The sequence below is a fragment of the Lissotriton helveticus genome, chromosome 2_1 (genome assembly GCF_964261635.1).
Source record: "Lissotriton helveticus chromosome 2_1, aLisHel1.1, whole genome shotgun sequence".
Lineage (NCBI taxonomy): Eukaryota > Metazoa > Chordata > Amphibia > Caudata > Salamandridae > Lissotriton > Lissotriton helveticus.
This window is the reverse complement of record NC_136059.1, coordinates 198,297,485-198,313,273: the sequence shown is the minus strand read 5'-3', so window position 1 is coordinate 198,313,273 and position 15,789 is coordinate 198,297,485. Positions and strand designations below refer to the sequence as shown.

The 15,789-nt window shown below is 46.1% G+C and overlaps 1 protein-coding gene across 5 annotated transcripts in view; it reads right to left on the bottom strand.

Moving 5' to 3' along the window:
• The window catches only part of UBAP2 (ubiquitin associated protein 2), a 1,803,012-nt gene that overhangs the window by 483,006 nt on the left and 1,304,217 nt on the right, over positions 1 to 15,789 (bottom strand). For all 5 annotated transcript variants that reach the window (XM_078674719.1, XM_078674718.1, XM_078674717.1 and 2 more), the window contains exon 19: positions 5,290 to 5,482. In XM_078674719.1, the coding sequence (XP_078530845.1) occupies positions 5,290 to 5,482 (193 nt within the window). The remainder of the gene's footprint in view (positions 1 to 5,289; positions 5,483 to 15,789) is intronic.

The following is a 15,789-nucleotide window of genomic DNA, read 5'->3' as shown; positions in this document are numbered from 1 at the left end:
GGCATGGAAACTCCTTAAATCTTTTTTAACGGATAGATTACAAACCGTAGCTCTTGAAGAATTCAAAGCAGAGCCATTTTCTCTGCCTTGTGGTGTTCCTAAGGGTATACACCCGTTACAACGGATCTTTTACTCCGCAGACCCATTACAACGCGACCATTACTCCGCATACCATTACAACGCATTGCGCTGGGGGGCGCTCTAGGATAGGGAATAAGTATAATTTACTATCCAACACCTTCCCTAGGGTCCACGGGGACTGGAGTTAGAATAGTAAATTATACTTACCACTATCCAGCGCCCCAAGGCGCTATGCGTTGTAACGGTATGCGGAGTAAAAGTCGCGTTGTAATGGTCTGCGGAGTAAAAGTATGCGTTATAACGTCATACATCCGTTCCTAAGGGCTCATCTCTGAGCCCGACCCTTTTTAATATTTACGTTTCCACGCTGGACCCCCCTTATAAAATCATTAACATCCTATGCCGACGATACTCAGATAGTCGTGAACCTTCTTCCGGGCGGTTCTCAGACTGCCCCCCGGAGGCTACAGAACTGTATGAGTGCCGTGGGGGGCTGGATGGCCCAAAACTGCTTGAAGTTGAATTCCAACAAGACAGAGGTGGTTTTGTTTGGAAATAATCCTAACCTCTGGACACCAGACTGCTGGCCAATAGACCTAGGCCAGCTTCCCACGGCAGTAAAAAAAGTGAAAAACCTGGGCTTTTGGATCGATGAGAAATTGAACTGTAGGGACCAGATCAATAAAGTGGTCTCGACTACCACCTATATTCTTAAATCCTGCAAAACAATATTGCCATCTCTCCCTAAAGCAGCACAAAAAACTATTGTTACTGCCTTAATCATGCCTAGGCTAGATTACTGCAACAGCTTGTACCTAAAGATACATGAGGGATCTTTGAATAAATTACAAGTTCTGCAGCACGCAGCGGCCAGATTACTCACCCGCATACCTAGAGCCGAATCCATCTCCGCCCAAATTAAAGCCCTACACTGGCTTCCGGTAAGGAAACACACCCAATTTAAAGACTTGTGCTTGGTTTCCAAAGCCCTCCATGGAATGGGGCCAGAATTCCTTAAACAACTCATCCAATGGTACACCCCTACCAGAACGTTACGTTCCTCTGATGCCAAGATGGTAACAATACCTAGGGTGAAGAAGGCTAACTGGGGAGGCAGAAGCCTCACAGTTAATGCAGCTAAGGGCTGGAATGCACTTCCCCTCTCCTTGAGAAGCATGACTAACCTTCTCGCTTTCAGAAAGACACTAAAAACTTGGCTTTTTACAAACTGATCCCAAAAAAAAACCCCACTACTTCTCTTTCATTTGATTCCTCTTCAGAACTTCTCTTAGCGCCAGGAAACCTTTTTGGGAACAGATGCGCTCTACAAATAGCCTTATCATCAACTTGTGACTGGAGTCACATGGTTTGAAGCTGGTCCAACAATGGGACTGTACTACGTGCCCCTGGAGTCTAAACACTCGAAAAAGAGGTCGACAAAAGTAAAGAAAAAGTGCTAGTCAAAAAGTGACTAAGGGTACCGCTCTCCCTGGATCTGCGCTGGCTGCCACAGAAAAAGAAAGAACTGACGTCAGCGTGCAGGGGTGATGTCTCAGTAGATACTGCAACATCATTCAGCGATCACGACGCACGCGCGGATTCGACCAACGCCAACTACTGATGCGCAAGGGTACTGCTGAAGACAAATTTTCCTGATCCAGTCTGACGCCTGGAGGTAATCCTAAGGTAGGGAATCTATAAATAATAGTCACTCTCAGATACCACTTTACTGCAGCATCAATAAAAAGAACTGATCCATAAATAGGATTCGGCGGACCATACAGCCCTTAGGGGCTATTAGGTCTGCCCTGGGATACAATGGTCAATTCCCCTATGGTGAAGTACTTAAATAGATAAGGTGAGGATGAAGTCTTAATAAAAATCTCCAAGCTATGCTGGGAATAAATCCTTGTTAGTGAAGGGAAGTGTGCTAGAGACGTTCGTCACAAGGGAGGAGCTTAAAGGTCTTCATACAACATGGGGCTCAACTGAAAGATGGTCTCCCTTCCCTTGTTAACAGGAATTGAGGGAATCTGCCAAGAAAGTGGGTTAGGACTACTTCTGGAGAAACCCTCAATGTTTGCACTGCAAACATTAGGTCAAAGTAATTTATTTCCCTACTTGTCCTAGTTGCTAGAACCTGATTTTACAATGAAATATGAAAATAAGATTGTGGTGCAATCCCATCTTTTCTAGCCCTGTTTGGAACAACAAGGTACGAAGTGAAAATGGTTTTTGGGCATGTTCTCTTCATGCAAAATGCTCTGTATGCCATATTTTGTTGGCTGTACCTTTTATAAGTTCGCTTGTGTTAAGATCTTAAGACCTTTCTTTTTTAAATATTAGATACACTCCAGGTGGGTACGGTGGCACTACTGTCCGAGATATGTATTTTCGATGGTGCAGTGGGAATTGCATGTTTAATACAGTCAATCAAGTAGAGTTTTTAAATTGAGATTAGGGCAATTGGTTTTTAGTGTTTGTGGTTTCAAGACACGATTTTGTATGTACATGTGTCCCTATGAATTTCTTATTACTACTACTGTTGGGAAATTGTCCTAGGAAGTTCCAGAAGAATTTGCCATTACGACGCAACACCTGACAAGAATATGCCTTTGTGATGAGCTTCTGAGGCAGATTGTCCTTTGGCATCTAAGTTACATCATGATGCCAAACGTCCTTATGTTTTATTACAGAAACCCACAGGTGACTGGAGATGAAACGGAGGGAGTCTGCGTAGCCCCAATGCAAGCTTGTCCCCTTAGCCTCTTAACAGTGCTTTTTGAACATCCTATGTGTACAGGAGGAGCTTCTTTTACAACCTGAAGTGGCGTTTCAGTTCATCTACAGATTGGTTTCACTAGCAATTCTTGTAGGGATCCTCAAGCATGTGAAAAATGTTTTCCCTTGAGGTTTGCTAATCCTAATGGAATACGAGTCCTCAGAGGCATCATTATCAAAACATCCTCAAATATTAGAAACAAACTTGGTTCCCGAGCAACATAAATACAATATTTAATGAGAAATATCAGTCCAAAGAAGGTTCTCCAGATCGTATCTTTCAGAAAAAAGTCTTTATTTCCAAGACACAGATTTCAGTCGGTGATCCAGCGTAGTTGGGATCATCCAAAGTAGCCAATCAAAAAACAGCCAACACGTGTTTCTTCTTGGGAAGATACCCAAAGACTTCCTCAGGGCCAAATAATTTTATCAAGATCACATCAAGATTGTTTCACCATATTATTATACAGTCTCATCTAGTGATATTCATTGAAGGACTGGAAGGACAGGTCCAAAGTAAGTTGTTGATATGAATTATAAATCAGGTCCCGGAGAGTACTCCCGCCATATTCGAGCACCATGGATTAGTCCATGGCGCTCGTATATCACTAGATGAGACTGTATAATAATATGGTGAAACAATCTTGATGTGATCTTGATAAGATTCTTTGGCCCTGAGGAAGTCTTTGGGTATCTTCCCAAGACGAAACACGTGTTGGCTGTTTTTTGTTTGGCTACTTTGGATGATCCCAACTACGCTGGATCACCGACTGAAATCTGTGTCTTGGAAATAAAGACTTTTTTCTGAAAGATACGATCTGGAGAACCTTCTTTGGACTGATATTTCTCATTAAATATTGTATTTATGTTGCTCGGGAACCAAGTTTGTTTCTAGTTAGTTTCTTCTGTCTTTACAGAGGGAACACTTTTTGGCACGCTAGTGGTCGTTGCCTGTTTGTTCCCTAGAGCACCTGTTATTGTCAATTGGTTCTTTCTTTACTCTTATTGGTTTTGCGCAAGACGCTACCCAACCACGTATCGCTGTATTATCCTCAAATATTAAATAGAATCCATGGCAGCATATTACAACCACCTACATCATGATTTTCAGTTATTTCATGTACGCAAAGCAGCATTCTAAGACATGATCTTGAGGAAGGCACACATTTTACATACCAGAAGACAAATCAGATTGAGTCAACGCAGTATGAGATGGAGGGCAAAATCAAAACAGTGTATTTGCCCATCACTCACCTCCCCAGTGAGTACTTGTAGTTTATACTGGAAACTGAGAATGAGGTCTTACAGATTAGTCTGTTATCGATACATTTGTTCAATGTCTTTTGTAGCCGTGACCCAGTCAAGATGTTCTTCTGTACCAATAGTCCAAGCTGAAGCATATAACATGCCATTTTTCTATCGCCAAACAGGATCAAACATGGAGCACCAAAGTTTAGCTCAGAATACATTTTAGAAATAAAATAATCTGGGTGCAGATGCACGGTGGGTTTCAGCTATGTGATCAGGAGTCATTCTCAGAAGTGAAAGTTAAATGCTTGAAGTAAACAACTTGTAACATTTAAACATTAGCAAGGCAGCAGGGCATCTACAACATGTTCCACACTGGTGCTTTTAGTTATGGCAGTATCGAGTCCCACTTATATCACACTTTCCCTGACTAAATGAAAGCCAGGTATAGTTCTTGTAGCCTATACTAATAGTGACTCAACCAATGGCACTTTGAGCGGTGACATGCTTGGTCATTATCGGAAGAGAGCAGCAACTACCTACAGAAGCACCATGAAATAATCCATAGTAGAATATCTGGAATATAGAGAGACAAAAAAGAAGAAGCTAAGCCTCAGTTGTATCTGCACAAGGAAAAATCCATTACACACCAAGAACAATATAGCATTGACAAGAACTCTCCTGTCTACATGGTTTGTTATAACACCTGAAATTGTGCAAGGTGTTATGATCACTTGGAAACCTGAACTAGCGCAGAAATGGATGCACAACCTAAACTACTGTGACTGGTAAGAGTGCAATGAGTATCAGTACATTACATATGACAAGTAACTGACACAGGGGTAACTTATGACTCATTCTGGTGAAGACCAGTTTAGGTAAAGTTGAACTCCTGTTCTTTTCTCAAATTAATTCAAGTCAATATTTGGAAGATCTCAAAGCAATTCTCCAAGAATGGTAGCAATGATCAATAAAAAGCCATTAGCAAAAGGAACTACATGGGTTATTTAACGTCAAGGCTACCAGAAATATCTGGTTGATATTCCATTTTGTTGTCAAAGATTCAGATACAGCCATGGCAAATCATTATTTCCAGTAAATGCAATACCATGGGAAACATACACAACTTAAAAGGAATTCAATCAAGACTTCAGTAAACTGATGACAGCCATTGTATACCTGAAGATACCAAAGGAGGTGGCCGTGTAGTAGCAGGCGGCATCGACACACTGGAAACATTGAGTGCAAGGCTGGTGGTAGTGTTCAAACTGTTTGCTATACTGACAGACGTAGAGGCACTGCTTGGAGATGTTGACGCAGTGCAAAAGGTTGCAGCAGGCTGAAGTGAAGTTGTGTTTTCAACAGTAGTGAGCTAGACAAAAGGGTACATTGAAACAGGTTAGTGAATCAAGTAATTTACTGTGATGTAAGCGGTACCTAAATGCAATACTAATACAGGATTGATCACATACTTACACAGGTAACATCAGCAAGCCTTAGAGATTAATGTTTCCTTTGTTCTTTGCAAACATTCATAGGTTCATGTTTAATCCACAATATTTTTTTCCTAGATTCCCCAACACCAGTGGGTGGTGAAAGGATAATGTTACTTACCCAGTAAGCATATGTTCTTGGCATGTACAGCTGTAGGTTTACATGCTTTGCATACCCTGCCATCTAGTGTTGGGTCCGGATGTTTGAAAGTTGTTTTTCTTCAAAAAAGTATTTCCTAGTCACGAGGTAAGGTAACTCCTGCTTTCAGTGATAGTGTGCATGGTCATCGACTCCAATGTTTGATTGTCTACATGCCAATAGATGCTTACAGGGTAAATAATAATCAGTTTGAGGCATGAGTGCTGTAGAAACACATGCTTTGCATATACTACAAAGTAGTATACTCCCAAAGTGGTGGCTAACCTGTAGATGTAGCAGTTTTTTAAAATAAGTCTTTTAAGTACTGCTTGGACTACATTAGCTTGTTGAACGTGCTAACATCTACACAATAGTGTTCGGTAAATGTGTGTGGGGTAGACCATGTAGTTGCCTTAATTATGTCAGCTAGAGGAATGTTACCTAAAAAGGCCACAGAAGCCCCTATTTTGCGAGTGGAATGCGCACTAGGGGGTATAGTAAAGTTCTTATAGCTTTAGCGTAGCAAGTTTGAATGCATTTAACAATCCATCTCGCAATACCAGATTTAGAAATGGGATTGCCTTTCGGAGGTGGAGCAAATGCAACTAACAATTGTTTTGTGAACGTCTGTTTTGTCCTATCTATATAGTACAATAAAGCCCTTTTTACATCAAGTGTGTGAAGAGCACATTCTGCTACAGAATCAGGTTGAGGAAAAAACACAGGTAACTCAACCGATTGGTTTATATGAAAAGCAGAAACCACTTTGGGAGGAATTTAGGGTTGGTGCGGAGAACGAACCTGTTTTTGTATAACTGAAAGAAGTGTTCTTCCAAGTTGAATGCATGTAGCTCAAAAACTCTCCTTAATGATGTGATTGTGATGAGGAAAGCAACTTTCCATTAAAGAAGCTGCAAAGGGCATTTGTGAAATAATTCAAAAGGTGGACCTATGAGCCTCTTAAGGACAATGTTGACAATCCATACTGGGGCCGGAGGAATCCTTGGTGGTATTACTAGTTTCAAGCCTTTCTTGAAAGACTGGAACTCTGAATAATGACAAATGTTGCATATTCTACAAATACGAGCTACAGCTGCTAGGGGCGAACTAATAGATGTATAAGCTGGTCCAGTTTGCTGTAAGTGTACCAGGTACAGATAATGTTTTGTATAGAAGCATCTAGAAGATTGATTTGGTTATTGCAGTAGACAACACATCTTTTCCACTTTGCTGCGTAGCAAGCTCTAGTGGTATGCTTTCATGCATCTTTTAGAATACAGTCTGGTGGTAGATTTAAATAACCAAACTATGACTTCAGGAGCCAGATCGCTAAGTTCAGTTCTTTGGGATTTAGATGTTCGATTTATCCATGGTTCTCTGTGAGAAGGCTGGAGGTGAGGTGCAGCTTTTGATGTGGAACTAGTGACTGCTCCAGTAGGGTGTTGTACCATGGTTGACAGGCCCATGTGGAAGCTACCTGAATTAGTATGAGGGATGTTTGCATGAGCTTCCGAACGAGACACGGAATGAGTGGAGAGGTGGAAAAGTATAGGCAAATATCCCTGACTAGTTCATCCATAGGGCATTGCCCTTTAAGAGCGGGCGTGGGAACCTGGAGCTGAAGCTTGGGCCGTTTGTGGTGAATAAGTCTATTTGTGGGAATCCCAATTATTTCAAACTATGGAAGGAGAACTTGGGGATGAATTTCCCACTCGTGAATTTGTTATCTCCTTCTGCTGATGAGGTCGGCAATCTGATGGTTTACTCCTAGGAGGAGCTCTGCCAGAAGATGAATCTTGTGATGGATTGCCCACCCACAAATGGTCTGAGCAAGTTATGACAGTTGGAGAGAGCGCGTTCCTCCCTGCTTTCGTGCATAATGCATTGCTGTCATGTCTGTTCGGACTAGGAGAGTTTTGCCTATTAGGTGAATTTGAAAAGCTTGGGGCACTAGAAAAACGGGCAGAAGCTCTTGATAGTTTATGTGGAGACTTTTGTGCTTGCTGCGCCACAGGCCTTGTATTGTGTAATTTTGGACATGGGCCCCCCCAACCTGTCAGATGCCTCTGCTGTGAGCACGATCTGTGGAATAGGGTGATGAAAAGCCACCCCTTTGATACATTTTGTGAGTTCCACCACTGCAGAGTGATGGGTACGACAGTCTTCCAACACTAGATCAGTTAATTGACCCTGTGACAGATTCCAATGACGTGCAAAGCACTCTTGTAGGGGACGCATGTGAAGTCTTGCATGGGGTACAATTGCGATGCAGACACCATAATTCCCAGAAGTTGCATGAACACTCTGGCTGGTAAGGCTTGGTTGGACTGACACTGTAGTATCACAGACTGAATGTTGTGAATTGTGGCTACATTGTGAGAAGCTGGAGCTTTGAGTGTGTCTAGAGTGGCTCCTAGGTAAGACTGCATCTGCGAAGGATGATGGTGAGATTTTTGTGCATTGACCGTAAAGCCCAGTTGATGGAGTAGGTCTATTGTCAATTGAGTAGGTCGTAGACAGTTTGGTAAGTGGTCGCTTTGATGAGCCAGTCTAGATAGGGAAAGATGGGAATATGTTGTCTCCTGAGATGATACGAGACTACTGCCAGACATATAGCAAATACTCTGGGCGCTGTAGTCACTCCAAAGGGAAGTACTTTGAATTGGCAATGCTTGCCTGCTATCACAAATCTGAGGTATTTGCGATGAGCTGGGTGAATTGAAACATGAAATAAGCTTCTTTTACGTCTAGAGTAGACATAAATTCTGCCTTCCGAAAAAGTCTAAGTACCTGCTGAAGGGTCACCATGTGAAAGTGTTTTGACAGTATATATTGGTTTAACTTTCCGGGATCCAGAATATGTCCTAGGGAACCGTCCTTTTGGGAATCAGAAAATACCGTGAGTAAATCCCTGAACTTTGGTACTGTACTGAAACCGATTCTATAGCTCCTTTTAGTAAAGGAGATTGTACTTCTTGTTCGAGCAATTGCAGGTGTTCTGGAGACAATTTGTGAGAGCGAGGTGGAATGTTTGGAGGATTGCTGGTAAGCTCCAGGCAATAACCATGTTGGACAATTCCAATCATTAATTTGCCGGTTATAGATTGCCAAATGGGGAGAAATTGTTGAAGTTTTCCCCCCGACAGGTGTGGTCTAGTCGTGGCAGGGGTGGGGATATTGGGTAAGTCACTGCTTATTAGGGGAAGGGGAGTTACGGGTGTGTTGCCCTTACCCCTACCCTCGGAGCTGTTCCCTCTAAACCCTCCTCGAAAAAAACCTCTCGAGGGAGAGGACTTGTTATTACATTAGTAGGTGGAAGAATTCGGATCTGAGGGTGTGGTTTTGAACCCGCTCGGTAACAGGAACAATGAAATGAGCCTCTGTTTGAAGGAAACTGGAGTGCTCCCATGGATTTGGCCACTTCAGCGTCCTTTTTTATTTTTTCTAATGCCTTGACGTCCACACCAAAAAGATGTTTCTTATCAAATGGTGTGTTTAGAATGAATTGTTGGACCTCTGGTTTAAATACGGAGATCCTTAACCAAGCTTGTCTCCTAAGCAAAATGCTAGTGTTGACCTCTCTGGCAGAAGTATCAGCAGCATCTAGAGCACACCTTTTGGAAGTATTGGAAATTAACTTTCCCTCATTTACCAAATCTTGCGCTTGTTTTATGCTCATCTGGGAGATATTGAAGTAATTGCTCCACTTCATCCCAGTGAGCCCCGTCATACCTGGCTAAAAGGTCCTGCGTATTTTCAATGCACCAATGATTGGCAGCTTGAGCAGCTATGCACTTGCCAGAAGAGTCTATTAACTTGGACTCGATCTGGTGGAAGAGCGTCCACTGATGTTTGGGAATTAGTCCACTTATGAGCATTGGACATTGCAAGGGAATCTAGTGGCAACTGGCCCTTTATAAATACTGGATATGTTGGGGAGGCCTTATACTTCTTGTCAACTCTAGGAGTCAAGATGCGTGCACGCATGGGGTCTTTAAAAATTTCATCAGCGTGTCTCATCGTGCCCTTAAGTATATGAAGTGTTTGTTATGACCCATGTGTGGATCCTAAGGTCTCGAACAAAAAACACTCCTCTAACGATTCTTGGTGCAGTGCCACCCCATGATATTGTGCATCCCTGACAAGGAGTTCTTGATAGGATACATGGTCATCTGGAAGAGATGGCTTAGGAAGGTAAAGGTCCGGGTCATTATCTGCTGGAGGATCAATTGTGTAATTCGTCCATGGATCTACTGGTAAATGTGCACCCCCCATCATCAATATCATTGTCATCATGATGAGATAGAGAATCCGGAGGTGTAGTTTGCAAAGGATTTGGAGGTGGATGAAAAGGACTGGTAGCAACAAACTTATTTTTTGAAGGAATCTTATAACGAGTGTCCTCTTCAGGAAGCTTGCTTCACTGAGATAGTTTAGTATGAATATGACGTGTTTCAGGGTTAATATACGGTCTTTTACTTAGGATCTGTTTTCCGTGGAACAATGTCTAAAACCACATCTGGAGGGACATCTTTCGGCTCCGGCATTTTCAATACCAACGTGGGCTGGCCTGTAGTACAGAAGATTTCGGCTCAGAAGGCTGTTTGACTTTCAGCATGGAGTGTATAGGCTCCGAGCCGGATTTGTGTTTCGAAACTGAGGGCTTTGGTTCCAATGTGTATTTTTGCCGACTCGGTACCGAGCCGGAAGGTTTGACGATGTTTCGGAGCTGGGCCTTGAGGCGGGGCTTCGGAAACATCGTCTCGGTGCAGGTGCAGACCTTGGCCAGAAGGCAAAGGAGATGCCGAAGCATTGTGTTTTTGTGGGCAATTTGGAGGGGCAAGGTGTAGGAGAGTAGGGTCTGCAATCCTATGATCACCCAGATTTTTGCTTTTTGCTGCACTGGTTTACGACTTTCCCTGGCTGTGGGCCTGCTAATCAGACCCACAGCCTAGCTGTTCTCTCTATGCAAATTGTACTCAGGTACTGAATTGGCACTGGGCCCTCTCCAAGTCCCTGTACCCAGGGCTGAGGTGTACCCAGAAGTCTCCCAGGGGCTGAAGCATGTATTATGCCACCCCTGGGCTGACTAACTAAACTGACACAACTGGCTGCACGACAGCTGGGGCAAGGTGGTGTACTCACCCTTTGCTATAGATATAGTATACCTATATCTAACCCTAAAATGGACACACAGATCTCCTATCAGTCACTCCTATGGCAGGCCTTAACAATCCTGAAGGCAGAGTGCTTGGAATCGTGTGAGATGGTGCTCTGGCATGAGCTGAGCCTGTCTGCGGCTTTCGGGATCCATCCCTTAGCCGTTTCCATGATATCGCATACCATATACTCTTAAGTGCATTATAATCCTCGCGGTTATATGCCAACTCTGGTATCGCTTTATCAAAACATGTCGAGTAAGGTGTCATACGAATTGGAATACTAACCCCTCGCCAATTCTGGCGACGGGGTTAGCATTCCACCCTTCTAGAGGGACACGACATGTATGTAACCCCTAACCCCGGTTAAAGTCAGACAGAGCCTTAGCATCCACAAAATGGATGCTGCCACCGAGACACAAGTCTGCCCTCCTGCTGCTGGGAGTCCTCCCAGAGCAGGAGATAAGGACAAAGGGTTTCCTGCCAGGGGCGGTGCCAGCACCGTCCCAGACAGGATTTTGTGTATTGTAGGTAGGCAGGGCTTCAGAGGAAGGTGACTGCACATGGCACCCCGGTGCTCACTGTGCATAGGCTGGCTTGAACCAGTTCCAGGGACACTCCAGACCCTGTGCTGAGGAAAAGCCCGCCAAGGAAGTGGGTGTAACCACCCCCCTCCTGGTCCCACCCATAGGGCAGGACCTAGTCGCGTGCCAGCCCCCTTTTCCCAGATAAAGGTAGGGACTGGCCCCCTTCCAAATCAGATCATCTTTGAATCCTGAAACTACTTTCTACGAAAGGAACTCAAGACTTCTTCCTAAGATTTCTCCCTTGTGGCTAAGGAGTAGTCACCCTGCATCCGCAGGCACCATCAAGAACACTGCGGTCTGCTGCACGTCCTTCCTCCGGAATCCGACTGCCCAGCTCGACGAGAACCGGCTTCCCTGGCACCTCTGACCTCTACCCACCTCTACAGCCAAGCTGAGAACCGTGGGTGCGACGAGACCTCGAGGGACCGGCCATCTTCAAGACTGCACGACTTCTGCACAGCAAGCCCGCCGAGTAATTTCCTGGTGAGTGCTTTGGGGTCCGAGAAGCCCCGACCCTGAGCAGCTCCAGCACCGAAGAGCAGCCCCCCAGCATCTCCACGATCGGCGTGGGGCCCTTCTGCTTTCTGCTGCTCACCGCGTTGTTTGGCTACTAGCCCGCTGGCTTGTGGCCTTCTGAACGACGCCCGACGACATCACTGCTGCTGGTCTGGTTGCTCCAGACTGGCCCTTGCTCCCTTCCCGAAGAGGAGCACCCCGGACCCTCCTGGTCCACTCCAGACGCCATTTTGAGTCCACCGCGTGGGCTTGAATTTGCCAAGGCTTGTTGCCCATTCCTGGGTAACTTCGACGCCGACAGCTTCATCCATCGTGGGACAGCTCGCCTCTCCATCCTGGTCGCCGACAACGCCTCCTGGTCCGTGAGATCTGCAGAGCCAGCGTCGCCCACTCACCTAGTCGAGGTGACTACCATCCGGTGCCCTCCTGGTGCCCACTGACTACTGGCTAGTAGTCACGAACTTGGTCCCCTCTGCTTTCAGGTATCGTCCTTCTTCCAGATCCAGGCTTGGATCAACTCGAACAATCTTCACTGGTCGCCTGCCAGCATCTTTCTTCCAGGCTCCTGGTCCGGCAACGAGGATTCCCGACGTCTTTTGAGACCTATGCAGCTGCAGCCCCTGGTCTAGGTAACTTCGGCACTTCGGTGTCCCAGCATAGCCTCACTATCCAAGGGTCAGGATCCACTGTCGTTTTCTCCCTACCAGGTCGGGTTCGCCCGTGAACACTAACTTTGCCTTTGCTAGCTTCCATAGACTTTGTCCCGCATCCCGCGTGAGAGTGCACACTCTGCACCCGAGTCCCCTAGGTCTCCTAGAAGTAATCTAACGATTCACTAGTCAAGTCCTAGCGATTCCAAAGCCTATTAGTATGGTACTTACCTGCTAGTAATTCGCATTCCACTTTTAGAGTATATGGTTTTTCGTGCCCCTCGGGCATTTGTGTATACCGTGCTAACTTAAGTATTTTCGTAAGAGTTTTGTTGTGTGCCTAGCACCCTGTCCTCATAAAGAGTACAGGGTTGTTGTGATTCTAATAAATACACTGTTTATTTTCATAACACTTGTGTGGTGTCCTTTCACTGGGTGTTCAAGGGGTAATGTGATGGTAAAACAGCTGGCTTAACACGCCCTCTAGAGTCTTAGCCTTAGACTGCTCGTATCCATGCTACTAGGATAGCTGGTCTATAAGGTTGACTTACAACCAATCATCAATAAGGGTTGTTTGGACTGATACATAGTGATCACTAGAATAGTGAGCACTGCATATCAGGCCAACTTCTCACACAAGGGGTCTTCCGTACTCACGTCACCTTGTCCCTGCGGCAGTTCTTTGATGGGGAGGTCTATTTTGAGCTCCGAAACAGAGTCCTGCACGGAGGCTTCTTCCTACTCTGCCACTGATGCACCATCATCTTCTTGAACTGATTTTTCACCGAAGATGTCGGAGTGTCTTTGGAGCTCTGACACTGCATCGCCCGAAGATGAGCGAGACGACCGCGACGAGTTTTCTTCAATCAAAACAATCTGCAAGCATCGCAATCTTCTTGCTTGTGCTCCGGTGACGGGCACAAGTTACACACTTTGTCTGAGTCAGTGCGTGGATACACAGTGAAGTGGGAAACGCATACAATACGCACAAGTTACTACTTGTGTTACGATATATCTGTAAGAGACATTAGTTAGTGATAGATTCCTTACCTTAGAATTTCCCCAGGCATCAGACTGCATCCGGAAAATTTTGCGTAGCAATACCCCTGCGCGCCGGCAGCCGTCGTCCGCGGCCGTTGTTGGCACCGGAATAACGTTGGAGTACTTAGACGCCGCCCTCGCGCGCTGACGTCAGTTCTGATACACAGCTTTTCCGCGCCAGATACGCAGAGCCATGATAGAACCAACAATGGTGCCATGAAACTAGGGCCCTGAAAGGGGATGACCTTAACCCTAGATATCGGTTCGCAGAACGGGGAGGATGGGTGGGTCGGTAAGTAATCTATCACTAACTAATGTCTCTTACAGATATATCGTTACACAAGTAGTAACTTGTGCATCTGAAAGAAACACGTTAGTGATAGATTCCTTACCTTAGAATAGATACCCCAGCAATACCAACCCTGGCGAACTAATAATCACACCAGAAAGTCCTGGAGGACGGAACGGCCAAAGAAGCCATCCCTCCGGACTTGGCAGTCCAGGGAGTAGTGTCTCGCAAACGTGTGCAGCGAGGCCCACGTAGCTGCCTGACAAATGTCCTGCAAGGGCACTCCTAGGCCTAAGGCAGTCGTAGTCGCCGTGGCCCAAGTGGAATGAGCCCTCAGCCCAACAGGGGGTTCCTTCTTAGCCAAGGAGTAACACGCCTGGATGCACAAGACGATCCATCGAGAGATGGTCCGCTTGTGCACCGCCCGTCCCTTCTTAGCGCCCACGTAACCAACAAAGAGTTGGTCATCCACCCGGAACTGGGTTGTGTTGTCTAGATAGAATGACAGCGCATGTTTTGGGTCCAGACGATGGAGCCGCTCTTCCTCTTTAGAGGGATGCGGAGGCGGAATGAAGGTGGGCAAGGTGATGGACTGCCCGATGCGGAAGGCCGTGACAACCTTGGGCAGGAAAGAGGGTCTTGTCCGCAATACAACCTTGTCCGGATGGACAGAGAGGAAAGGAGGTGTGGAAGAAAGAGCCTGGAGCTCACTCACTCTCCTGGCAGAGGTGATGGCAACCAGGAAAGCAGTCTTCAAAGTAAGAAGCCGGAGAGGACAGTTATGGAGCGGCTCAAAAGGAGCACACATTAGGTAAGTAAGTACAAGGTTCAAGTCCCACTGGGGCATCACGAAAGGAACAGGAGGAAACATGTGTGATGCCCTTCAAAAACCTATTTACAATTGGGGACTTGAACAAAGGGGGCTGATCAGGTAGCCTTAAGAAGGCGGAAAGGGCAGAAAGGTAGCCCTTGATAGTGCCCAGAGCAGAGCCCTGCTGGGCAAGAGAAAGAAGGAAGAGGAGAACCTCAGAAAGGGGTGCAGAGAGAGGATCCACAGCCTTTGCTGTGCACCATGCCACAAATCTGTTCCACCTGATGGCGTATACCGACTTTGTGGAGGGACGCCTGGCTGCCAGAATGACATTACAGACTTCGGGAGGCAAGTCAAATGGCCTCAGCTGTCGCTCAATCTCCAAGCTTGTAGGTGGAGACTGGACAGGTTCGGGTGGATGACCGTCCCCTGCTGCTGCGACAGAAGGTCCTCCCGAAGAGGCATACGAATCGGGGGATCGACAGACATGCTGAGTAGCTCGGGATACCAGTATCTTCGAGCCCAGTCCGGAGCCACAAGGATAACTTGGGCCCGGTCGCACCTGATCTTCTTCAGCACTCTGGGCAGAAGTGGTATAGGCGGAAAGGCGTACAACAGACCGCAACTCCACTCGCGACGAAAAGCGTCTCCGAGCGAGTGCCGCCTTGGAAATTCCAACGTGCAGAACTGATGTCATTGCGTGTTCTCTTCTGTGGCGAATAGATCTAACCAAGGCTCTCCCCACTGCTGAAAGAGGCCTTGCGCCACGTCCGAGTTCAGACGCCATTCGTGATCCATCATGCACCGACGGCTGAGTTCGTCCGCCCTGGCGTTCAGAGAACCTGCCAGGTGTTGAACCACCAGGGTCACGCCCTGATGTTCCAGCCACTGCCAGAGGCGCAGAGCCTCCTGGCACATGGTCCATGACCCCACCCCACCCTGTTTGTTGCAGTACCGCATGGCAGTGGTGCTGTCCGTGAACATGTGCACTACA